The sequence below is a fragment of the Ahaetulla prasina genome, chromosome 2 (genome assembly GCF_028640845.1).
Source record: "Ahaetulla prasina isolate Xishuangbanna chromosome 2, ASM2864084v1, whole genome shotgun sequence".
NCBI classification, from domain to species: domain Eukaryota; kingdom Metazoa; phylum Chordata; class Lepidosauria; order Squamata; family Colubridae; genus Ahaetulla; species Ahaetulla prasina.
The window spans coordinates 4,491,596-4,518,625 of record NC_080540.1 but is presented as its reverse complement, the minus strand read 5'-3'; the positions used below and the strand labels follow the sequence as shown (position 1 = coordinate 4,518,625).

General features: G+C 41.9%; 1 protein-coding gene across 1 annotated transcript; it reads right to left on the bottom strand.

The window, feature by feature from the left end:
- Positions 1-793: 793 nt before the first annotated feature.
- Positions 794-24,738, bottom strand: LOC131189487 (zinc finger protein 91-like). Its single transcript, XM_058165576.1, has 12 exons — positions 24,566-24,738; positions 22,152-22,747; positions 21,783-21,897; positions 21,566-21,648; positions 18,471-18,597; positions 15,896-17,093; positions 13,081-13,223; positions 10,810-11,294; positions 10,493-10,607; positions 10,283-10,365; positions 8,507-8,633; positions 794-5,726 (listed from the first exon to the last, which is right to left on the bottom strand). The coding sequence occupies exons 2-12, from the start codon at positions 22,677-22,679 to the stop codon at positions 4,426-4,428; spliced, it is 4,305 nt and encodes a 1,434-aa protein (XP_058021559.1). The 5' UTR covers positions 22,680-22,747; positions 24,566-24,738; the 3' UTR covers positions 794-4,425.
- Positions 24,739-27,030: the final 2,292 nt, after the last annotated feature.

Here is a 27,030-nt window from a genome sequence, read left to right as displayed (position 1 = left end):
GATTTATTTATTTATTTATTTATTTATTTATTTATTTATTTATTTCGATTTTTATACCGCCCTTCTCCCGGAGGACTCAGAGCGGTGTACAGCCAAGTAAAAATTCAATATATAAACATTTAAAAGAAGTTAAAAGAAATATTATAATGTGGCCGAAATTTTAAAACCATTTAAAATCTTAAAACATAAATACCCCAATAAAATTTCAATCCAGTCCCGCTTGAATAAATAGGTGCGTTTTCAGCTCACGCCGAAAGGTCCGAAGATCAGGCAATTGACGTAAACCGGGGGGAAGTTCATTCCAGAGCGTAGGAGCTCCAACAGAGAAGGCCCTTCCCCTGGGGGCCGCCAGCCGACATTGCTTGGCGGACGGCACCCTGAGAAGGCCCTCTCTGTGTGAGCGTACAGGTCGGTGGGAGGCACAAGGTAACAGCAGGCGGTCCCGTAAGTACCCGGGTCCTAAGCCATGGAGCGCTTTAAAGGTGGTAACCAAAATCTTGAAGCGCACCCGAAAGACCACAGGAAGCCAGTGCAAGCTGCGCAGGATTGGTGTTACATGGGAGCAACGAGTTGCCCCCACTATTACCCGCGCAGCTGCATTCTGGACTAGCTGCAGCCTCCGGGTGCACTTCAAGGGCAGCCCCATGTTGAGAGCATTGCAATAGTCCAAACGGGAAGTGACAAGGGCATGAGTGACCGTGTATAAGGCATCCTGGTCAAGAAAGGGGCGCACCAAGCGCACTTCGTGGAAGGCCCTCTTGGAGACGGCCACCAAATGATCGTCAAACGACAGTCGCCCATCCAAGAGGACACCCAAGTTGCGCACCCTCTCCGTTGGGGCCAATAACTCGCCCCCCACAGCCAGCTGCGGCTGCAGCTGACTGTACCGGGGTGCCGGCATCCACAGCCACTCCGTCTTGGAGGGATTGAGCTTGAGTCTGTTTCTCCCCATCCAGACCCGTACAGCTTCCAGACACCGGTAGATGTCTGGATCCGGTAGCGGAAATTTTGAGTTCGGAGAACCAGCAAATACCACTTCTGGCTGGCCCTAGAGTGGGATGGGAATGGAGATTTTGCAGTATCCTTCCCCTGCCACGCCCACCAAGCCGCACCACGCCCACATAGCCACACCCACAGAACTGGCAGTAAAAAAAATGGATTTCACCACTGGACCCAGGGTTGAAGCCAGAGGAGGGCCGGGCGCGGGTGTCCTCCCCTCCTTTTGCACAGGAAAAGCCCCCACCCCCCTCATCCGAGACACGTCTGAACCTCCGCCCGCCACCCTCTGTTTCTTGCGGAGCCCCAGGGGTTAAGGAGACCGAGTGCGGCGTCCTAGAGCGGCAAGTGTTTGTGATGTCACTCCTCCTCTGAAAAGCCAGCTGTGACGTTCGCCCTCCATTGGACCAATGGGGAAGCGTCTGGTGTTCCCTTCTTGGCGGAGGGCGCCCTCTGTAGGATGCTGCGCGCAATACCAGAATTCCCCCCCAAAGGGCGGGAAAGAGGACATCATCTTTGGAGATGGTGAGGGCAGGGATGATGGACATGGGAGTAGGAGGAAAGGAAAGGACCCTCAATGGCAGCTTTCTCAAGAGAAAGATGGCAGCATCTCCTGAGAGAAGAAAAATTTTCCTGTCAGGAAAACGGAGATTTCTATCGGTTTTTATTTCTTCAATTCAATATTAATTCAGTACAGCTGTTGTTCTCATCAAGGCTCTGGGTGCCAAAGAATAACAGAGTGGCAGCTTTTTTTTTTTTTTTTATATCCCGCCCTTCTCCGAAGACTCAGGGCGGCTTACACTATGTCAAGCAATAGTCTTCATCCATTTTTATATTATATACAAAGTCAACTTTATTGCCCCCAACAATCTGGGTCCTCTTTTTACCTACCTTATAAAGGATGGAAGGCTGAGTCAACCTTGGGCCTGGTGGGACTTGAACCTGCAGTAATTGCAAGCAGCTACTGTTAATAACAGACTGTCTTACCAGTCTGAGCCACAGAGGCCCTCACAAGCCCTCAGCTTGTGACATCGGAAGTAATGCTGGGGGGGGGAAAAAGAAATATCGAAAGAAAACCTTTCCGAAAATGGAGGAAAAAGCTCAAACTGGTGGAGCTTCCAAAAATTTTACCTCACAACGAGGCTCATTGATGGAGAAACGAGGCAGGGGAAAATGGCCCCTCATCTGTGACTGGAGAAAATTGGGAATTATAAAATAAAGGGAAGAAAATAGAGGATTTTTTTAAAAAGAATATTCATTTCACCAAAGGAAGTCAGTTAAGCATATTTATATAAATCCAAGATAGGTATAGAGAAAAACAAAAAACAAGTATTAAAAATACCAAGATCTATTTCAGTGTCAATAGAGATAGGTACTATAGACTTGAAAATCTTCAATATATAGAATATAGAGATTATAATCCATTACTGAGACAAACCATAAAATCAATCCAAGTTTGATAAAAAATTATGGTTCCTTCCATCTGTAACTGGAGAAAATGCAGAATTATAAAATAAAGGGAGGAAAATAGGGGATTTTTAAAAGAATATTACTGTAGTTTCACCACAGAAAATCAGTTAAGCAAATTTACATAAATTGAAGAGGCTTTATTAACCCACAATGCAGAGGCAAGTGGTCTTAATTTAGTAATCAATTCTTTATTAGTGAATAATAGATAAGAATAGAATTAGATTAAAGAGTATTTATAAACATACTGAATAAAAGGAGATAGTTGGAGGAATTGGAAACAGATCACTTTTCTCCTCAAATTATCTTTGTCAAACAAAAATACTATGAACATAAAGTAATAAATTCCAGATTACTGGTAATCAAATTTAAAAACCAGCTAAGGGCAAACAATCAGTGCAATGAAAGACAGCAATGATCTATCTTTCACCAAAAGTATAAGTCAAGAATTCATTTTCAACAGTTATATTTTTGAAATGTCACATCAAATTTTTCTTATGGTCAAAGATCAGCATAATGGTGGAGCACAGAAAAGCATAAAAAATTACATCATTTATCTTTTATTCAAAAAGAATTAAAAAGAATTGAAACGTCATCATTCACAAAACAGCACTCTAGAATGATGAACTAGGTGCTCACTCAAACCAGTTTATAGCACAGGTGATATTGTGACCAATTTTAAGTGCTGCTGTGCAGAACCAGGCAAGATAATATGCTTTAGCTTTGAAATTGCAGTAAAATTATCATCAAGGGAAAGCTGGAAGTAAAGAGGACAACTGGGAAGAAGTGGATAAACCCAGTTGAGTGCATAACTGGAGATGCTGAAGGACCAAGTTAGGAAGAAGTCCTCCATCATAAAATTTGTCTTGTGTTGTTGCAAAGATTTGATACAGGCCTATCAGAAAATCTGTTGTGTGTGGTTGCAGAGTTCAGCCACCTTGATCTCACATAATCAATTTACTACTTAACTACTTACTTTCAATAAGTCTGGATAACATTGTCTTTTTATGTCTATTCTCATTTTTGTCAGGATTTCCCATGTGTGCTACTTGTCATGTATTATTATCACATCTGTATATATTACACATCTAGGTTTCTCTTGGATGCTTAGCTAGATATTCATCTTCCCTACAAGAATTTTCTCTTAATAAGACTACTTGTTTTAACTGCTCCATATACAGAAGTGGCTAGAAGCAGATTCAAAGGGGTGGGTATTTTCACAAAACTAGGAACTACTTCTAAGCCACTTTTATGTAAATGATTTCAACCTGACATGAAACTCTAAAATCCTTAAGTACGGACCTCCAAAAATAATCTGTTTGTAATTGTGCCCGAAGATCATTAACAATATCACACACAAGCCCATAGCAACTGCATTTAATTTAATGACATTTCCAAGGTAAATATAATAGAACCTGTTTTAGTTTTTGGCAGCCCATTGTCATGCCACAGCAAAGCAGACTTTTGGCATCTTCACAGACAAAAAGTCTTTGCTGTGCATTTATAGCCTTCTCACTATAGAAAGAAATGCAATGAGTTGTATTTTCTAATTCAGGCTGTATTTTCTAACTCTTTGCTCCTTATGGTTTTCTTTCTCAGGTATTACTTGCATTACATAATGATAAGCAAAGGTGGAAAGGCAGACTGTAACTATATTTAAGCAAATGAAGAAATTGTGAAATCATAACAAGTAACAGAGGATTGACTGGATATCTAATCCAATCAATTGGATATCTAATCCAATGCAACTCTGCTCTAGTGGAAATATTCATCAGAAAGAAATCCTAGGAATCTGCACTTCTTAAGTACTGGGCTAGACACAATTAAGAGGGCAATGAATGCCTGTTATCTCCATTCATCCTGACTTTTTGCCTTGGAATGTACTTAGCAAAAATCACAGCTAGGACTGTGGAGTCTGCGTTGGACTGGAAAGACAAAATATTCTCACATATTTGTATAGGTCTAGTATTTATATGAAGTGTTACCCAAGTGGACCCTTTCATGAGATTTTAGATTACTATTTCTGTTGAAACTTTTCCCACACTCCTTGCACTGATATGGTTTCTCTCCTGAGTGGATCTTTTTATGGCAAGTAAGAAGGCTACTCCTTCTAAAGCTCTTTCCACACTCGATACATTGATATGGCTTCTCCCCTGTATGTATCCTTTTATGGGCAGTAAGATAACTGTTGGTACTAAAATTCTTCCCACATTCCATGCATTTATATGGTTTCTCCCCTGTGTGGATTCTTTTATGGGAAGAAAGATGACTGCTCCAAGCAAAGGTTTTTCCGCATTCCATGCATTTATAGGGACTTTCTCCCCTGTGATTCTTTTGATGGCTCCTAAGAGAATAATTATCAGGGAAAATCTTTCCACACTCCAAGCAGGTATGCGGTTTCTCTTCTGAATGGGTCATTTCATGGGAAATGAGGTGATCGGATAGAGAAAAGCCCTTTCCACAGTCCATGCATTTATATGGTTTCTCCGCCATGTGGATCCTTTCATGTTCCGTAAGAGACGTGTTTTCAGAGAAGCCCATTCCACATTCTCTGCATTTATATGTCTTTCGCCCTTTGTGAATTCTTTGATGGGAAGTAAGATTACTGCTCTGAGTAAATGTCTTTCCACACTCCATGCATTTATATGGTTTCTCCCCTGTGTGGATGAACTTATGAGAAGTTAGATGGCTACCCTGAGTAAAGCTCTTGCCACATTCCATGCATTTATATGGCTTCTCCCCTGTGTGGATCCTTTTATGGGAGGTAAGATCAGCATTCCTCCTAAAGCCCTTTCCGCATTGTAAACATTTATGTGGCTTCTCCCCTGTGTGGATTCTTTTATGGGAAGCAAGATTACCACTTTGAGTAAAAGTCTTTCCACACTCCAGGCATTTATAGGGCCTTTCTCCATTGTGATTCCTCTGGTGACTTCTGAGAGCGCAATTATCACGGAAGGCCTTTCCACACTGGACACAGATATACGGTTTCTCTTTTGAATGTGTCGTTTTATGGGAAATGAGGTGACTGGATTTAGAAAAGTTTTTTCCACACTCCAGGCATTTATAGGGTCTTTCTTCTGTATGGATCTTTCTATGATAAGTAAGTCGACTGATCCAAGAAAAGCTTTTTTTAATTCCACTCTGTGATCGGTTTCTCTCATCACGTTTTGGTTGCAGCTGATCGGCAAACTTCCCTTTTTCCTCTTTTGGATGGATTGTTTGGCACTGTTCTTCGTAATTCTTATCCTCCTGGACATTATTTTCTTCAAAAAGAAACATGAGAAATTGTAGCAAGATTAGGGACATGTTTAAAAATAATTTTTTCATGAAATTTTGCCGAAGAATATAATTTGGGTGTTTTGCTGACTGATACAAAAGAATCTGATCTAAGCTTCTACCAGAGATGAATTTCCAGGTAGGATACTACCAAGTTCATATACGCACATCAAATCAGATTACAATATTCCTCAGAGTAAACCCTGATCTAACCTTTGACAATCAATGTATGCAAGGCCCTTGATGACATGGGTCAGTTCCATGTTGCCAAGAAATTCTGTGCTGCATTATACGCTGTACCACCTTGGGCGAAATTAAATCCCTAATAACTATATAATTTTGAACCAAAGACAAGATATAGAAGGATGAAAGAAACAATGCAATCTACAGAATCAACTGTAACCATTGCAATTCTACGTGGGACAAACATCACATCAATTAAAAACCAGGATCCATGAACACCGGCTGGCATTCAAATGCCACAATCCCAAATCCTTAATCTCTACCCACACTGACACTAAACAGCACAAGATTTTCATGTTTTCATGTCATTTCAAGTTTTCATGTCAAATGATCTAAGTGCCAAAGCCCACTGCAACTACATAGCAAAAAAAGCTCTAAGAGTTATAAACCTAATCTTGCGTAGCTTCTTTTCCAAAAACACCACACTACTAACCAGAGCATATAAAACATTTGCTAGACCAATTCTAGAATACAGCTCGCCTGTTTGGAACCCTCACCACATCTCTGACATCAATACAATTGAATGTGTCCAGAAATATTTTACAAGAAGAGTTCTCCATTCCTCTGAAAACAATAAAATACCTTATCCCACCAGACTTGAAATCCTAGGCTTAGAAAACTTGGAACTCCATTGCCTTCGACAAGACCTAAGTTTATCTCACAGAATCATCTATTGTAATGTCCTTTCTGTTAAAGACTACTTCAGCTTTAATTGCAATAATACAAGAGCAACCAATAGATTTAAACATAATGTCAACCGCTTTAATCTAGATTGCAGAAAATATGACTTCTGTAACCGAATCATCAGTGCTTGGAATACTTTACCTGACTCTGTGGTCTCTTCCCATAATCCTAAAAACTTTATCCTAAAACTTTCTACTATTGACCTCACCCCATTCCTAAGAGGACCATAAGGGGCGTGCATAAGCGCACAAACGTGCCTACCATTCCTGTCCTATTGTTTTTCTTTTCTTCTTCATATATATATATATATATATATATATATATATATGTTTTCTGAGGTTTTCACGGGTGTTTGTATATAGGTCTTTGGTTGTTCGGGTTTTCTCCCGTGTAAAATTGGAAGTGTCTTGGCGACGTTTCGACGAAGTCTCATTCGTCATCTTCAGGCTTCAGCTTCGTGCTTCTGGCAGCAATGTGTGATCGCAGCTGTTTCTTCCTTTTAACTGCTAGTGGGGTTTGAACTGATTGGGTGGGAGCTTGGCTGTGCTCTGATTGGATGGGGTTTTCTGTGCTCTGATTGGCTGGGGGTGTGTCCTGTGTTGGTGGGGGCTTGGTTGTGCTCAGTCTAGTCTGTGCTGCAGGGGGATTTGAGCTGGTGAGCTGCATAGCTGTTGTTTGGCTTTGTGGTCGTGCTACATCTTCATAGTGGGTGTCAGTCTGCTGCATGAATGGATTGGAGGGGTTTGAAATGGCTAATGTTGCAGCTGCGGTCTGGCTTCTGGTCCTTGGTCGTGCTTCATGATCAGTGTGGGTTTGGGTCTGCTTTCTGGGTGGATGTGCGGTGGTGACATCCTGTGTGGACCTTGTGAGTGTGGGTCTGGTGTCATTCCTCGTGTTAGGGACTCGTTTGTCAATAAGGGCGGGTCTGAAGGCCTGAAGATGACGAATGAGACTTCGTCGAAACGTCGCCAAGACACTTCCAATTTTACACGGGAGAAAACCCGAACAACCAAAGACATATATATATATATATATATATATATATATATATATATATATATATATATATATATATATATATATGTATATATATATATATATATATATGCTTATACCTCCTTATATTTACTCATATATGTGTTTATATACTATATAATCTTTTTGTATGATACCTACATATATTGTTGTGACAAAATAAAATAAATAAATAAAAATAAAATAAATAAATAAAGATTGATTGGAGCAACACAAAAATCATCTGCCACTCTCATGAGTTCATTGAAGCCTGGCACTCTACAAGCAATTCCATCAACAGAAACACTGACCTACAATCAGCCTATGAACCCTCAGAATCCAATCAACCACACAAACATCCAGAGACAGCACTGACCCTCAGCCAATCCATGCAAGCCCCCTTCCCCCCCAGCAGTTCACTTTCCAATGACACTCACCTGATGTAATCTCCCCAAGACCCATCACAATACTCTCACTGATGACTCATGTCTGGCCCATTACAAGACCCTCACTTGACATACCTGCACCCGAAGCCCTTATGAAGAGAAGGACACTGACACTGACATCCCCTAAACTCCGCTGAAGATGTTACCTAGCCTGGTAACAAAATGTTCAGAAACAAACCCACAAGTTCGGAGAATGAACCTTCACCCTCATCCTACCTTAACTACAGATATTCACCACTATTGCAAAATCATACACATCTAAGGAGGAAGCTATTAATTTTCTTCTTCAATAAAACAGGGATATTTTTATCAGAGTAGATGATTACATCTAACCTCTAAATGTCTTCTCTTAGTTTCTGACCACAGACAGAGGTTCTTACCCAGAGAAGCCAGATTCCTGGAATTCTCCAGCATGACCTCCCCATGGAGAGCTTTTTGATCACGATCCAGCTGAGACCATTCCTCCTCAGAGAAATACACAGCCACTTCCTCAAAAGACACAAGAGCCTAAGCAAGGAAAAAAAAATTATCCATTAACAGACAAGAATTTAAGACTTCTCTTCCATCAATTCCAGGAGAGATTTGTAATGAATAAAATGGGCAACTGCTGCAAATTCAAAAAAAAGATTGCACAACTTTTAGCCGATGGCATTACGTGAAAGATACTTTATCAGGTTTACTCCAGGACTTTTAATGGCTTTCAGTGTAGCCAACTAAGATAGTCTTAGCAGTATCTATAAAGTATCAGAAGGAAACACTGGAGAAACCCATCTGACATTTTGGCCAATCGCCTGCTTTTTCCACTTAGGGACCATCATGCTCACACTCTGCACCACAATAAAAGTGTTGAGAGAGCTTGTAATGGTATATGGGATTAATCCTGGAAGACAGGAAGAAGACCTTAGCTGAGACAATGGTCTGCTCAATGAAATTTGAATTTTAGGAGGGACTGCTCCCCAAGATGGCTGCTAAATGGTAAGAGACTTTTTCTCTCTTGCCAAGGATGTGCTGATTTTGCTGCCAAAGCTGGTATTGGCAGTGCTTCTGTCTGGATTTGAATGGGAGCACTTAATAATGACCCAAGGCAGCTTTTGGATAGTAGTGGACCTATTTAGCTAGAATGCATTAAAGTTACAGGAACCTTGAGATTCCTCTAATATTGAAATTCAGTATTATGTAAGCATAAACAATAGAACAAAGTCAAACTAGACTCTTGGACTTCAAGGCATCTGATTTCAATAAACTTAGAGCTTGAGAAGGATTCCAATCTAAGAAGTTTGGGAAGTAAGAAGTTTGGGAAGTAAGAAGCCCAGTCTAGCACAATTCCAGTGAAGAAAAGTAAGAGATCTCAAAAGAAAGCAGTATGGCTACCCATAGAACTCTCTGAAAAAATGAAAGACGAAAAAGACAAGTATAAAAAGGACAAATATAACAAGTGGAAAAGAGGCACATAATTAAGGCAGAATATCAGCAAATAGTCTGAACCTGCAAAGATGAAGTCAAGAAAGCTAAGGCTCAAAATGAACTAAGGCTTGCAACAAAAGTAAAAAATAACCCAAAAAAAAAGATTCTTTCAACATGGTGGCATATAAATTTAATAGATAAAAATAAAAAACATCTTGCCCTTGAGATGACATCGGCCTTCTAGGATGGCCTTAAAACCTGGCTCTGCCAGTTGGGTTGGAGTCCTGATAGGAGTGTGCTATGCTGGAGGTGGCAGACTGAATAAGAGACAAAAGTCCATCCAGAACACATGCTTTTGATTTTTAACCTTCATTTGTTAATTTTAATGCTTTCATATGTATGCTTTTATGCCATTGTAAGCCACTCAGTCACTCTGGATCAGTGGTGTCAAACTCACGTCATCACATGATGTATCGGGATTTTTTTTCCCCTTGCTAAACCAGGCGTGGGTGTGGCCAGCATGTATCTGGCCTGCACCTGGGAATTTGACAGCCCTGCTCTAGATAGTGAGCAGGAGGCATATAAATTTAATAAATTTTAAATAAATTTTATTTATTTATTTAAGATAATTTATATGGCTGCCGAAATTGCTCTCATTGACTTGACATGGCTTACAAAATATATTACTTTGAATTTCAGAACAAAATGAAACCCATCCAAGATTCATGGATTTTTTCCAAAGTTTCTCCTACCTGAGGCAGAGGTTCAGTCACTCTTTCAGCTATATCATGAAGAGGAGTTGACTCTAAAAATACCAAGGACTGGTTTTGGTTCTCTATGAGAGGAAAAAAAAGTGTGAAAGCAGATTTGATTAAAAAAATAGAGATTCCACCTAAGAGGGGCAAAAGAATCAGTCAGCTGGATGTCCAATCCTTGTATCACATAGGCGGCACTTCCATTACCTGACATGGTATCCTGATTTTCATTTTTCTGGAAGATCTCCTCGAGCTGTTCTTGAGAGTGTTTGGATGATTCTTTCCATCCCTTGGCATATTCAGTGACTGCTTCCAAGGATATCTGGACGTTTCCCAGGAGAAACAAGGAAGAGCAGAGGGAAAGTAATGAATTCCCATATTGCACCCCCAACTTAGGAGACCCCAGTGTTCATCACCGAAGCTGGAAAGTGGGAATGGATGAATTCCCCCACATAAATTCTGTAAAAAAAGAATGGAACAACTCTAAACTCCTCTTTAGAGTTGCCATGGCTATATTCTCACACCTGCAACTCTTTTTGCATCTTTTCCTCCTCCTGGCTCAGCAGGAATCCTTCGGTGAGGGCCACCGCCTGGGAACTCGTCTCTGCTCCACACTCCCGCACCCATTTCTCCATCTCTGGGGGAAGGACAGCCAGGAACTGCTCCAGGAGTACCAAATCCAGCATCTGAGCCTTCGTGTGTCTTTCTGGCTGCAGCCACTGAAGACAAAGGCGGTGAAGGTGACTGCAAACATCTCGGGGCCCAGTCACCTTCTCAAACTGTACTTTTCTGAAGTGACAGCACTGGATCTCTAAAGTATTAGTTCCTACTTCCTGGATCTTCTGCCTAAGACTTGACCCATTCTTTCCACAACTCCAAGGCTGAGCAGCAAGAGGGCCTTTTCCAGTTTCTGCATTTGCCAGATGTTGTCCTTCCATTTTCTCTTTTTTCTCTAATCCGGTTGCAAAATTGGTCAATAGATCTCCAGTGGTCTTCCTATTCACAAGACCTGGATTTCACGAAGAGATCCTGGTCAAGTTTCCCAAGGACACTTACAAAATGCTTTCATCTTCAGGTGTAGCAGAAATGGTTTCCACTTAACGTATCTGAAATAGAAAACAACAGAAATTTCCAATAATTACTGGGTGACTAATTTAACTACTGAGGTTCCTTTTCCAAAACAAACATAAAAAGGTATCAAATGAATCTACTAATGTTTGGAAAAAGGAAGGAGTATTTTATTAAGTAGGTTGATTTATCTGGTGGAAATAAAGGACATTTCTGGATCAACTTTTTGCAATGATTTAAAATACTAGAGAAGCACATAAAATGTGGATTTCTATTTCTGAGGTTCCTGTTAAAGTGATTTCTGTGGCTGTGAATAGAGATAAGAGAAACTCTTAAAACAATCTGACTCACAAATGTCTTCAGTCACAAAGAAAAATTAAAATGAGTGCTATATAAGGTAAAGGTTCCCCTCGCACATATGTGCTAGTCGTTCCCGACTCTAGGGGGCGGTGCTCATATCCGTTTGAAAGCCGAAGAGCCAGCGCTGTCTGAATACGTCTCCATGGTCATGTGGCCAGCATGACTGAATGCTGAAGGCGCACGGAATGCTGTTACCTTCCCACCAAAGGTGGTCCCTGTTTTTCTATTTGCATTTTTTATGTGCTTTTGAACTGCTAGATTGGCAGAAGCTGGGACAAGTAACGGGAGCTCACCCCGTTATGCGGCACTAGGGATTCGAACCACTGAACTGCCGACCTTTCGATCAACAAGCTCAGAATCTTAGCCACTGAGTCCCTTATGTGCTATATAAATCGATTTAATAAATTAAATCAACATTTGAACATATAATAAAAACAGCAGAACCCCATTAACCTCCTGGCAGAAATACCCTTGCGGGACTTCAAGAAGCCTGAATTAACAAACCACCATCCAATACATATATAGGGCTAAAACTCAAATAAATAAGCCAGCTACAAGTTAACACGACGGTCGGTTTTCATGCAATTCGTAGAAACTAAAAAGTCCCCACTTTTTAGCTTAATCCAGTCTTTTCCCAACTTCAACACTCAAGAGTGTAAGGCTGCCAACTTTTGACAAACACTGGTGTCATCGGGCAGATGGTGCGAACGCCGCATCTCAGCCCCCCTTGCATCTCTGCCTCTGCAGCGTCTCCCTTTTCTGTCTTGCCGTCAGAGCCCCTTTGCGGTCGTATGGAAAGACTGGGAAGCAGCATCCCAGTTCCAGTCCTCGCACACCCGTCCTTGCCCCCAGAGCCAACAGGAGGACTTCGAGCCTGCCTCTACTCCTCCAATAAATAGAATAGAATAGAATAGAATAGAATTTTTTATTGGCCAAGTGTGATTGGACACACAAGGAATTTGTCTTGGTGCATAGGCTCTCAGTGTACATAAAAGAAAAGATACGTTCATCAAGGTACAACATGGGGAGTTGTAAATGGGGAGAAACGGCCCCTCTCTTCTGGCGACCCCATTTCTCTCCTTTGCTTCCCCCCTCCGGCCAGGCTCATGCATGGGAAAGGGTGGCAGGGAAGCATGGGACCCCTGACTCCGACCCCGGAGGAAGACTTGGCCCGTCTCCGCGCACCCCTCCAGCGCGGGACCCCTTTGCACGGGCTGAGCCTCCACTCACGGAACTCGGGCATCTCGTCGGGATCCGCGCCCTCCAAAAGGTTTCCCGGCAGCCTCTGAGCCTCCCGTAAATGCTTCGCCTCTCACTCACAGCGGAGGGAGGGGAGGGGACAGAAAGAGCAGATGCTTCCTACGAACGCCCCGGGCAACACGTGTCTTGTATTAGCGGAAGAGCCCGGCGCATGCTCAGTTCCCTCCTGAAGCTGAGTGCGTGCGCCCTCTGGTGGACTCTCCGCAAAGTGCCAGGATTCCCCGAAACGGCGGGAGAGTGGAGAGCGTCTCTGAGGGGAAGGGGAGGGCAGGGATGATGGGCATGGGAGTAGGAGGGAAAAATTCCCTGTCCGAGAAAGGCTTCGTCGTCTCCGGAGGTGGCAGCTTCTCCATCGCTCTCTCCTTTTTGCCCAGGAACCGTCTGTGGAGATGGAGAAAAATCTTCGAACTCGCTTCCCTTCGAACTCGCCATGAAACAACTGGTCTGCCAGAAGATGAGGACCCAAGAGCCTTTGTGGGAAACAGATTTCTTTTGGGGTTTTATATATATATATATATTTTCAGCTTAAAAAGGCGAAATTTTTGAGGGCAAAAGAAGAAGGGGACGACAGAGAACGAGGTGGCTGGATGGAGTCACTGAAGCAGTAGGCATGAGTTTAAATGGACTCCAGAGGATGGTAGAGGACAGGAAGGCCTGGAGGAATGTTGTCCATGGGGTCGCGATGGGTCGGACACAACTTCACAACTAATAACAACAACAATATATATCTTTAGTTCCATATGTACAGCTTCCGTTTTCAAATTCTTGGCTCTGGGTGCCTTAAGAATAATTGGAAAGACCGAGTGGTAACTCTTGTGCCAAAGGAAATAATGCTGAAGAAAAACAAGTATAAAAAGAAAACCAGTTCCAAAATGGGTGAAAAGCTGAAACGTGTGGATGTTCCAGAAATTTTACCTCACAATGAGGCTCTTTGGTGGAGAAATAAAGAGAGGGAAACATGGCATCTCATCTGTGACTGGAGAAAAAGCGGTATTGTAAATTGAAGGAAAGAAAATATTGAATAGGGTTTTTTTATGAAAAAATACTAATTTCACCAAACAAAATCAGTTAAGTACAGGTAGTCCTCGACTTACAACAGTTCATTTTGTGACTGCTCAAGTTAGGAAGAAGTCTTCCGTCACAAAATTTGTATTGTGTGGTTGCAAATATTTAACACAGTCCTCCCATCAGAAAATGTTTGTGTGAGAAAATGTTTGCAGAGTTGAGCCAATTGGACGACACATAATCAATTTACTTTCAATAAGGCTGGATAACAATACCGGCATTGTCCTTTTATGTCTATTGTCATTTTTGTCACAATTTTCTATGTGTGCTACTTATGTATTATTATCACATCTGTATTTATGACACATCTAGATTCCTGTTGGATGCTTGGCTAGATATCCATCTTCCCTACAAGAACTTTTTCTTCTTAAAGCTACTTGATTTATCCGCTCCATATACGGAAACCACTAGAAACAGATTCAAAGGTGTGGATGTCTCAACACTAGGAACAACTGCTTTCAACACGAGACTCTAAAACCCTCAAGTACGGACCCTCCCAAAAGAATGTTTGTAATGTTCAATGTGCCCAAAGATCATTAACCATATGACAGAAAAAAATCATACGAACTGTATTTAATTTAATCTAATTTTAAAGATAAATGTGATACAATCCATTTTAGCTTTTGCCAACCCCATGTCACTCCACAGCAAACTGACTCTTAGCACTTTCACAGCAGACTCTTAGCACCTTCATAGAAAAGCCTTTGCATGTGCATTTGTAGGAAGGAAGGGCCGGATAGCTCAGGCTGGTAAGGCCTGTTATTAAGACCTGTTATTAAGAACACAAAGCCTGCAATTACTGCAGGTTCAAGCCCGGCCCAAGGTTGACTCAGCCTTCCATCCTTTATAAGGTAGGTAAAATGAGGACCCAGATTGTTGGGGGGGCAATAAGTTGACTTTGTAAAAATATATACAAATAGAATGAGACTATTGCCCTATACACTGTAAGCCGCCCTGAGTCTTCGGAGAAGGGCGGGGTATAAATGTAAACAACAACAAAAAAAGTTTAACACCATTGTTGCTCTTTTGATAAAGGATCTCTCCCTTTGAAGCTTTTTCCATACAATGCACATTTACATGAGATTATGTGGCGGATTCAGTGTCACAAAGGCACTTTTGACTGAATAGTGCTTTCTCATTCCTATTACAAGTCCCCATGTCCTGATTTCACATATCAGAAAACAAATCTGACTTTGTTATTTTCATATCCAAGAGACAGTGACTCCTTTGTGAATTGAGAGATGTCTCCCATATATTTCTGGCATGGTTTGTGATGCTAGGACACACAAACTCTTTTGCTATTTTAACTTTGCAATTAAGAAAACAAAAATCACCACAAAGTTAGGACACAAAGCCAACAAGCTGTATGTTGAAATTCAGATTATATTTTCTAACCCTATACTCCTTGTGGTTTTCTTTCTCAGCTATTACTTTGCATTATACAATGGGAAGCAAAGATGGAAAAGCAGATTATAACAAGATAAAGCAAATGAAGAAATAGTGCAATCATAATAAGGAATTAAGGGTTGCTTATCTACCTGCAATTCTACTCAAGAGGATAGTCATCAAAAGGAATTTCTAAAAGTTGACATGTCTCAAATGTGTTGGACACCATCAATGCCCTTCATCTCTACTTATTTTTTGCACTTGAAACCACCCACTTAGCAAAAATTAGAATCAGGATTAAGGATTCATCCTATCTGTTTTGGACTGGAAAGGCAAAATGTTGACATATGGGTCTATAGGCGGTATATATATGCTATATTTATATGCGGTATTGCCCAAGAGGAGCCTTTCATGACATTTTAGATTACTATTCGCTAAGTCTTCCCACACTCCTTACACTGATATGCCTACTCTCCCGTGTGGATTTTTTTATGACAAGTAAGAAGATTACTCCTTCTAAAGCTCTTTCCACACTCGATACATCTATACGGCTTCTCCCCTGTGTGGATCCTTTTATGGGCAGTAAGGTAACTGTTGGTACTAAAACCCTTCCCACATTCCACACATTTATATGGCTTCTCCCCTGTGTGAGTCCTTTTATGGTAAGAAAGGTTACTGCTCCAAGCAAAGGTCTTTCCGCACTCCATGCACTTATAGGGTCTTTCTCCCCTGTGATTCCTTTGATGGCTCCTAAGAGAATAATTATCAGGGAAAACCTTTCCACACTCCAAGCAGATATGTGGTTTCTCTTCTGAATGGGTCATTTCATCGGAAATGAGGGGATCGAATAGAGAAAAGCCTTTTCCACAGTCTATGTGTTTATATTGTTTTTCCCCTATGTGGATCCTTCCATGTTCCATAAGAGATGGGTTTTCACAGAAACCCATTCCACGTTCTCTGCGTTTATATGGCTTATTCCTGGTGTGGATTCTTTTATGGGAAGTAAGATTACTGTTTTGACTGAACGTCTTTCCACACTCCATGCATTTATATGGTTTCTCCCCCGTGTGGATGAACTTATGAGAAATAAGACGACTGCCCTGAGCAAAGCTCTTTCCACACTCCATACACTTATACGGTTTCTGCCCTGTGTGGATGAATTTATGAGAAGTAAGATGACTGCCCTGAGTAAAGCTCTTTCCACATTCCATACATTTATACGGTTTCTCCCCTGTGTGGATTCTTTTATGGGTAGCAAGAGCACCGCTTTGAGTAAAAGCTTTCCCACACTCCAGGCATTTATAGGGCCTTTCTCCATTGTGATTCCTCTGGTGGCTTCTAAGAGAGCAATTATCACGGAAGGCCTTTCCACATTGGATACAGGTATACGGTTTCTCTTTTGAATGTGTCGTTTTATGGCGAATGAGGTGACTGGATTTAGAAAAGCTCTTGCCGCACTCCAGGCATTTATAGGGTCTTTCTTCTGTGTGGATCTTTCCATGATAAGTAGGTCGACTGATCCAAGAAAAGCTTTTTTTAATTCCACGTTGTGATAGGTTTCTCTCATCACTTTTTGGTTCCAGCTGATCAGCCAACTTCCCTTTTTCCTTTTTTCGGTGGATTGCTTGGCGTTGTTCCATGTAATTCTTATCCTCATGGACATGATTTTCTTCAAAAAGAAACATGAGAAATTGTAGCAAGATTAGGAACATGTTTAAAGTTCAATATTCCCCCCTGAAATTTTGCCAAAGTAACATCAATATAATTTGGGTGTTTTGCTGGCTGATACAAAATAATCTTTATCTTCTACTAAAGATGAATTTCCAGATGGGCTACTACCAAGTTCATATATGCACATCAAATCAGATTACAACTGCCCTCAGACAGAGAAAACTCTGATGTAATCTTCGACAACTAGCACATGCAAGGCCCTTGATGACATAGATCAGTTCCATGTTGCCATGAACTCCTGTATTGCATCGTATGCTCTATGACCTTGAGCCAAATTAAATCCCCAATAACTATCAACCTGGGGCACTCATTGATCGACCACAATCAGGAATGGCAAATTAACCACTAAGTGGAAAATCACATGACTGTGCTTACAATTTAATCTCAGTTTTCCTTTTTCGTACTCATCTGTCCTTTGGAATTCTCATCCTAGTGCTGGGATAATTAGCAAAAAGGGAATCAAACCTGATTCCCAATAGCAGTAACTGTGAGAGGGATCTTGGAGTAATAGTGGCCACGATGGCATAGCGGTATGTGACAGCAGCTTAAAAAGTCAATGCAATCCTGGCCTATTTTCAACCTAGCCAGCCTATTTTCCAAAGCACCAGAAAACAAGGCAAGAAATAATGGATAGAAACTAATCAAGGAGAGTAACAACCTAGAACTAAGAACTTTCCTAACAGTAAGAACAATTAACTAGTAGAAAAGCTTGCCTTCAGAAGCTGGGAGTGCTCAATCACTGGAGGCTTTAAACAAGCCACTTATTTGAAATGGTATAGGATCTCCTGCTTGAACAGGGGTTCGGACTGGTCCCTTCCAACTCTGTTATTCTGTTATTACTTGTCAATTCCTAGTCGTCCTTCTCAGGAATGGGACAATCCACCACGGCCAACTCACTGCGGGACAATTCAACGCGTGATAAAACAGTGATAATTCACTGTTTTTCCAACATTATTTTAATTTTTGTCATTCACATTTCATTTGGTCCCTCCTTTAGTGATTACTTTAATGATTCTATTCCACCATTTCTTTGATATTAGTGTAATTCTTCTTCTGTGGCGAGTTTGGCTGCAGCAAGTTAGAATAGAATAGAATAGAATAGAATAGAATAGAATAGAATAGAATAGAATAGAATAGAATAGAATAGAATAGAATAGAATAGAATAGAATAGAATTTTTATTGGCCAAGTGTGATTGGACACACAAGGAATTTGTCTTGGTGCATATGCGCTCAGTGTACATAAAAGAAAAGATACCTTCATCAAGGTACAACATTTACAACAGTTAGAGAAGAGCCACGGACAGAGATTCTTACCCAGAGAAGCCAGATTCCTGGAGTTCTCCAGCATGACCTCCCCATGAAGAGCTTTTTGGTCAGGATCCAGCTGAGACCACTCCTCCTCGGAGAAATACACAGCCACTTCCTCAAAAGACACAAGATCCTGAACAAGGAAACAAGTTTCCGTGTTAAAAAACAACCCCGAGAAGAATTTGAGACTTCTCTTCCATCAATTCCAAGGGAGATTTGCAATGAATGATATGGGCATCTGCTGCAGAATTCAAAATAAGATCTCAGAAATTTTGGCAGATGGCACAACAAAAGGACATTTACTGCAGGACTTTCAATGGCTTTCACTGAAGCCAACTAAAAGTCTTAGCAGTAGCTCCAACTCTTTCTATGTGGGCAGAAGGTAATACTGGAGAAACCCATCTGCCATTTTTGTCAACTGTCTGCTATATCCACCTAGGGACCATCATGCTCACGCTCCCCACAGTAAAAGTGCTAAAAGAGCTTATAATTGCACATCCTGACCCTGGGAGACAGGAAGAAGAGCCTTAGCCAAGACAATGGTCTGCTCAGTAAAATCTGAATTTCAGAATAGAAAAACAAGAAATTGGGAGTGGGGTTCTTTCAGACTTGCAACATTAAATTAAGTAGAGCTAGGATTCATTGTCATGGTTCTTGTCTGGACTACCTTGAAAAGCTAACAGAACTCATCCAGGGATCTGTGTGAGGTCCAGGTGTGGGCTGCTGGGGGTTCACAGGGGTTCGGGAGAACCTCTAAGGTTCTGTGCAGTTCGGAGAACCCCCAAATCCCACTCCTTGCTGGCCCCGCCCACCCCGTCCCTCCCAGGAGTCCCCACACGGCCCATTTTGGATGCAGGTAAGTGCAGGCCACGCATGGAGGCTCAGGAAGGGTGGAAAACGGGCCTACCAGAAGTTCGGGAAGGCCTCCAGAACCTGGGGAGGCCGTTTTCGCTCTTCCAGAGGCTCGAGGAAAGCCTCCACAGCCCAGGGAGGCAAAAACATGCCCCCCGCCATGGTGCAGGAGGCCGACTAGGCCACGCCCACCCAGCACCCGGGCAGAGAACCCCTTGCTAAAATGTTTGAAGCCCATCCCTGATGAGGACTACCAAAACGTGGGTGAGATGCAGCCAAAGGTCTGGTTCTCCTCAGTTTCTGAGGAAGCTGCTCACCTTCTGAACCAGAGCAGTGAAGAACAAGTCCTTAGAAGACATTTCTCAGATTTTGCGAAGCTGAAGCATCCAGGCACTCAGGTTTTTAGAAATTCCTCACCAAGTTCTAAGTGCTTTGATTAGGAGCTGCTTGGGCATACTTTTTATTTACAGATATTTTATTTGGCCATTTTATTAAACCTTTTTTTTTTAGTCTGGTATACATCCATTCATTTTTATACAGCAATATAATATATTTAGGAAGGTAAGGTTGAATCCTTCCAAGGGAATGAAGATGAGAATAGAGGCTCCTTTTAACCGTTGCTATCTCTCTAATCACTTGAAATACTTTTTATCTTAATTACAGTTTTTTTTTTAATGTTCTACAATGGGTGGGGAGGATTACAGTAGATTTTCTTTCTTGGGTCTCCAAACCACTCTTGAGAGGTAGGCCAAACTGGATGCGAATGTTCAATACTAAATTTAAATCTAAATTTTCCCATTTCGTGTTGCTTTGAAACAACAATATTGTGCTCTTTTTTCTGGATTGTGAGGTTCTGAGCTGAATCATTCATGCCCCGGTCATCTTTTTTTTTTTTTTGCATTTATATCCCGCCCTTCTCCGAAGACTCAGGGCGGCTTACACTATGTTAGCAATAGTCTTCATTCTATTTGTATATTTATATACAAAGTCAACTTATTGCCCCCAACAATCTGGGTCCTCATTTTACCTACCTTATAAAGGATGGAAGGCTGAGTCAACCTTGGGCCTGGTAGGATTAGAACCTACAATAACTGCAGGCAGCTGCTGTTAATAACAGACTGCATTAGCAGCTTTTGTTTGGATTACTGCAATATGCTGTTTTTGGGGTTCCTGTTGAAAAGTATTTGGAAACTACAGCTGGTATGAAACACAGCAGCATGGACAATTCTGCAGGCACTGTTACGTCCAGCTGCAATGGTTGCTGGTTTGCTTCCAGATCCAATTCAAGCTGTTGGTTATCACCTCTAAAGCCCATCGTGGTATGGGATCTGGTTATCTGAAGAACCGTCTTGCCCCAATTGGGTTGGCCCAACCCACTTGTTCAGACACACACCCCATTGACGAAGTAATTTTGGCTAGTTGGTCAAGGAGAACAGCCTTTCCTGCTGTCACCCCTACCATTTATAACATGGGACTCCTCAACGTGAAAACCGCCTCACCCTTTCTAGCTTTCCTTAAAACTTGTCTCTGTTGTTTGGCCTGGCGCCTGAATGGGGACGTGTCATCCTGGAGGTTACTGGATTAAAAAGAAGATCCCACATCCATTCCTTCAAAAAAAATCCCTCTCCCTCTCTGTGAATTTTAATGCTGCATCTATTGTTGCTTTAATCTTTCATATTGTTTTAGCAGATTGCATGCTGCCCAGAGTCACATGTCAGTGAAATGAGTGTAAATATAAATATAATAGACAAAAATAACATTTTGTCACTGGGCATAACATCTCCCTCCACTCTTCTGGCTGTTCAGAAAACCTTGAAAACCTACCTCTGCCAGTTGGCTTGGGGCCTGATCGGGGTGCGCTATGCTGGATGTAATTGACTGAGTAAGAGACAATAGTCCACCCACAAATGGTCCAGGCACTTAGCTTTAACCTTCATTTTCATTATTGTTAATTTTAATGGTTTCATATTTATGTTTTTATGCCTTTCTAAGCCACCCAGAGTCACACTGGATACTGAGATAAGAGGCATATAAATTTATAAATTTAATAAACTTTAGATGACGAGTGAGACCTCGTCGAAACGTCGCCAAGATACTCTCAACCTTACATGGGAAAAGACTCGAGTACGCCAAGACCTACATACCTATACCCGTGAAAACCTACGAAAACAGACACACACATATATATCAGTATATATATATATATATATCACCCAAGATTCATAGATCTTTTCCAACATTTCTCCTACCTGAGGCAGAGGTTCGGTCACTCTTTCAGCTACATCACAAAGAAGAGGCGACTCGAAAAATACCAAGGACTGCTTTTGATTCTCTGTGAAAGACAGAAAAAATGTGAAAGCAGCTTCGTTAAAAAAAATTGAGAAATTCCGCTCAAGAGGAGCAAAAAAAATCATCCAGTTAGCTGGATGTCCAAACCTCACATCACACAGAGGCAGCTTCCATTACCTGACAAGGTATCCTGATTTTGATCTTTCTGAAAAATCTCCCAAACCAGTAGCTCTTGAGAGAGTTTGGATTCTTTCCTTCCCTTGACATACTCAGTGGCTGCTTCCAAGGATATCTGGACATGATGTCCCAGTAGAAACAAGGAAGAGCAGAGAGAAAGAAATGAATTCTCATACTGCACCCTCAAGCTAGGAGACCCCAATGTATATCACTGAAGATGGAAAATGAGGGTGGAAGACTTCCCCAAATACATCTTCTAACAGAAGAATGAAACAACTGGCCTTAGCAGCTCATAATCCCAAAAAACTGTCAGAGAGACATTGACAAATAAGAGAAATCATTAGACCTGCCGTGGCTATATTCTCGCACCTGCAACTCTTCTTGCATCTTTTCCTCTTCCTGGCTCAGCAGGAACCCTTCAGCCACGGCCACCGCCTGGGAACTCGTCTCTGCTCCACACTCCCGCACCCATTTCTCCATATCTGGAGGAAGGACATCCAGGAACTGCTCCAGGAGCACCAGATCCAGCATCTGAGCCTTTGTGTGTCTTTCTGGCTGCAGCCACCGAAGACAAAGGCGGTGAAGGTGACTGCAAACATCTCGGGGCCCAGCCTCCTTCTCGAACTGTACTTTTCTGAAGGGATAGCATTGGATCTCTAAAGTGTTAGTTTCCACTTCCTGGATCTTCTGCTTAAGACTTGACTCATTCTTCTCACAGCTCCAAGGCTGAGCAGCAAGAGGGAGTTTTCCAGTTCCTGCATCTGCTGGGTCTTGTCTCTCCATCTTCTCTTTTTTCTCTAATCCAGTTGCAAAATGGGTCAATGGATCTCCAGTGGATCTCCAGTATTTACAAGATCTGGATTCCACGAAGAGATTCTGGTCCATTCCCAAGAACATTTGGCCCTCCACACTTACAAGATGCTTTTGTCTTCTGATGAAGCAGGAAAGGTTTCCACTTTACATATCTGAAATGAAAAAGAGAAATTTCCAGTAATTATAGCATAACTAATTTAACTACTGGGCATCCTTCTCCAAAGTAAAATAAAAAGACTAATGAACCTACAAAAGTCTGGAAAGAAGGAGGAGAATCTTATTAGGTAAGTTGATTTATCTGGGTCTGGGGGAAATGCAGGAGGACCTTTCTGAACCAACTTTTTGCAACGATTCAAAATACTGGAGAAATACATAAAATAAGTTTTGGATTCCTATTTCTTTTAATTTACTCTTTAAATCGTGAATGTCACAGGTCACAAACAAAAATTGAGATGAGTGCTATACAAACCTATTTATTAAGTAAACAAATCAATATTTGAATGTATAATAAAAGCAACAGAAGGCCATCTGGCCCAACTCCCTTTGGGAACTTGAGACGCCTGAATTAACAAGCCATCATCCAACGCATATATTTATTTATTTTGTCACACAGTATATATGAGCATAAGCATGAAATAACTATACAATATATAAGTATATATATAAGTATGAGTATGTAAGAACTAAATTAATTGAATATAAAGAAAGGAAACAATAGGACAGGAACAGTAGGCACTCTTGTGCTCTTATGCACGCCCCTTAAAGACCTCTTAGTAGTGGGGTGAGGTCAATAGTAGACATTTTGGTTGAAGATTTGGGGATTTTGGGAAGAGACCATAAAGTCAGGTAGTGCATTCCAGGCATTAACAACTCTGTTACTGAAGTCATATTTTCTGCAATCAAGATTGGAGCGGTTAACATTAAGCTTAAATCTATTGTGTGCTCATGTATTGTTGCAATTGAAGTTGAAGTAGTCTTTGACAGGAAGGACATTGTAATAGATGATTCTATGAGTTAAACTCAAGTCATGTCGAAGACGGCGTAGTTCTAAATTTTCTAAACCCAGGATTTCAAGATAGCTGAACAACCCAGACTAAAAATTTAACAAGATCTTCGGATTCACGCAATTCTTACAAATACATCCCCCCCCACTTCTTAACTCAACGCAGTCTTTTTCCAACTTCCACTTCAAACTCCCTGACAAACATTGGTGTCATCGGGCACGGTGCGAATGCTGCAACTCAGCCCCACCAGCACCTCCCGTCCCTGCAACGTTTCCCTTTTTTATTTCTTTTTGTCACAACAGTATACACAAACAATTGTCATAGATAAAACAACATATCTTGAAGAAAATATATATATATATAAGTAAAAAAAATATGCATCAACTATATTAATTTGCTATAATGAAGGGAACAATAGGAGAGGAACAGTAGGCACTTTTGTGCTCTTATGCACGCCCCTTATAGTCCTCTTAGGAATGGGGTGAGGTCAATAGTAGACAGTTTTTGGTTGAAGATTTTGGGATTTTGAGTAGAGACTATGGAGTCAGGTAATGAGTTCCAAGTATTAACAACTCTGTTACATAAGTCATATTTTCTGCAATCAAGTTTGAAGCGGTTGACATTTAGCTTGAATCTATTTTTTGCTCTTGTAATATTGCGATTGAAGCTGAAGTAGTCTTTTATAGGAAGGATATTGCTGTCTGTCTGCCGGCAGACAGACATTCTTTTTATAGGAAGGATATTACTGTCTGTCTGCCGGCAGAGCCCCTTTGCGGTCGTGGGGAAAAGGCTGGGAAGCAGCACCCCAGTTCCAGTCCTCGCCCTCCCGCTGGCTCCTGCATGGGAAAGGGTGGCAGGGGAACATGGGACCCCGGATTCCGACCCCGAGTCTAAGTGGAGACTTAGCCTGTCTCCACGCATGCCTCCAATGCGGGACCCTTTTGCATGGGCAGAGCTGCAACTCACAGAACTCGGGAGTCTCGTCTGGATCCGCATCCCTCCAAGGCTTCCCAGCAGTCTCTGGGTCTCCCGCAACGGCCCCGCCCTAGGCTCCCAGGGGGTGGACGGTGATGGGGAGGTTTAGACGCGCCTTTAGCGTCTTCCAACTAAAGACCCGGGAATCACGTCCCTCGTACTAGAGGAAGGGGCCAGCGCATGCTCAGTTGAGTCCTGAAGCTGAGCGCTCCCCCTAGTGGACTCTGCGCAAAGTGGCAGGATTCACCCGCAAGGGCGGGAAAGAGGAGAGCGTCTGAGGGGAGGAGGAAGGCAGGGATGATGGGCATGGGAGTATTTATTTATTTATATTTATTTATTTATTTTGTCACAACATCATATAAAAAGATTTTATAGTATAAAATAGTAGGAGTAGGAGTAGGAGGAATGGCCCTCTCAGTGCCTCCTTGCCTGAGACAGGCGCTTCGGCACCTCCAGGGACGGCACAATCTCCATCTTCCTGTCAAGGAACTGTCTGTGGAGATGGAGAAAAATCTCTCTGGAGGATTTCAACTTGCTTCCCCCAAGAACAGCCGCCCTGAAGGCTGGCCAGAGATTGGAACAGGCCTCAAGGGGGCCAAATCCTGTCAGAAGACGAGGACCAGGAGCCTCTCCGAGGAGCACAGCTTGTTGTGAACTTCGGCCTGAAGTGGAGGAAGATGGGACACAGGCAGGGAAGCCACAATGAGGAAAACGGAGATTTCTGTCAGTTTTTATTTCTGTAGTTTAGGCTCCGGGTGCCTCCAAATAACTGGAAAGACCGAGCGGCTGCTTATGCTAAAGGAAATAATGCTGAAGAAAAAAATATATGAGAAAACCAACTCCAAAATGGAGGAAAGGCTGAAACTTGTGGATGTTTGAGATTTTACTTCGCATGGGGGCTCCTGGGTGGAGAATTGAAGAGGTGGGAAATGGAGTCTTATACGTGATGAGGTAAAGAAAAAGGAACTGTTGTATGGAGACTGGCAACTATTTCAGGTAGGCAAGAGGGATGTTGGTCAACTGCCAGAGCCAGAAGTTAAGATGAGCAGCGTATCTCCGTGGATTCTTGCCTGGACACTGGGCCACCATCAGAAAAGCATTGAAGCAGCCCTTCATCCCAAACATTGTGAAGGTGGTACGGTACCCTATTGACCAGTGATGGCTAACCTTTTCCGGACCAAGTGCATTTGCGCGCATGGCCCCTGCGCATGCACCCTGGCCCTCGTACATATGTGTATGCGGGGGCCCTGCACGCGACCTGTGCATGCGTGGCAGAGACCCAATTTCCAGGTGGCTGGCAGGAGGCGAGTGTACATGTACAGCAGAGCTGAACTGGGGCAACGGCTCACGTTGCCATCTGTGGCACGTGTGCCATAGGTTCACCATCACGGCTATAGACTTTGGGACTTTTTTGTTGGGACTGAGTATAAAACACCTAATTATGTGACAATAACAACTTGCATCATCTGTAAAGATGGAATCAACCCAGAGCAATAGCCTGTTGTTGAAGGGTTGTGCCAAAATAAATCATTGCCTACAGATCTGCTGTGCTGTGGTATATCCAGTCCTGGAAAACAAAACCCCCTCACTTTACCCATCTGATTTCCACGTGTGTAATGAGAAATGACAGCTTTCCCTCCCTTTCTTTATTAACAGTCTCCAGTGAAGGGGAGATTGAGGCTGTTGTTAACCTGCTCCCATGCCACACCAAAACTCTGCACCCAAATAGGAAAAATGCCTACACACTCTCAGGTGCTTATTTCAATACAGTGAAAATTAAAGGATTTCATATATCACTGGAAAGTAACCACACCAATGATATTTAGTTAATTTTAACTAGATTTTAAATCTAACTGAAAACTTTTCTTAGGCCTTGTGACAGAAAAGGTATAATATGACCTCGATACTTGAAAAGTCTTTTGCACACATATTTGAGATGCTTATCTTTTTGATTCCCTTTTTGTAAGAGAATACTACATCCTGAAGAAAAGATTTTCATTACTGATATAAAATAGTGTTGGCCACCTTCAAATGACAGTAACATCAAAAATCCACAATTCAGAATTAAAACATTAGTGCTCATTGTTTGTGTTTCTACTATCTCAAGTCTCCATTTGAGAGTGCAGATTCTGCAAAACTCTTCCTAGTTCAGTATACACAAATAGATTTCACCAACTAAATCTGGAATATAAATGGATTTGCACCAAAATGGAAAATTAGGTCATTTTTCCAATCCACAAATTTATATGACTTTTCCCCTGAATGGATTCTTTTATGTCTCATAAGGGATGAAATTTGACAGAAGCCCCTTCCACACTCCATGCACTTGAACAACTCTTCTCTGTGTGTGATCAGTGGTAAAAAGGAGAAGAGGCTACCCTATTATGTACTGGGTGAGTATTATGAAATGACAAGGGAATGACTACGGCAGATCTAAAGGAAGCATTGCAAGACAG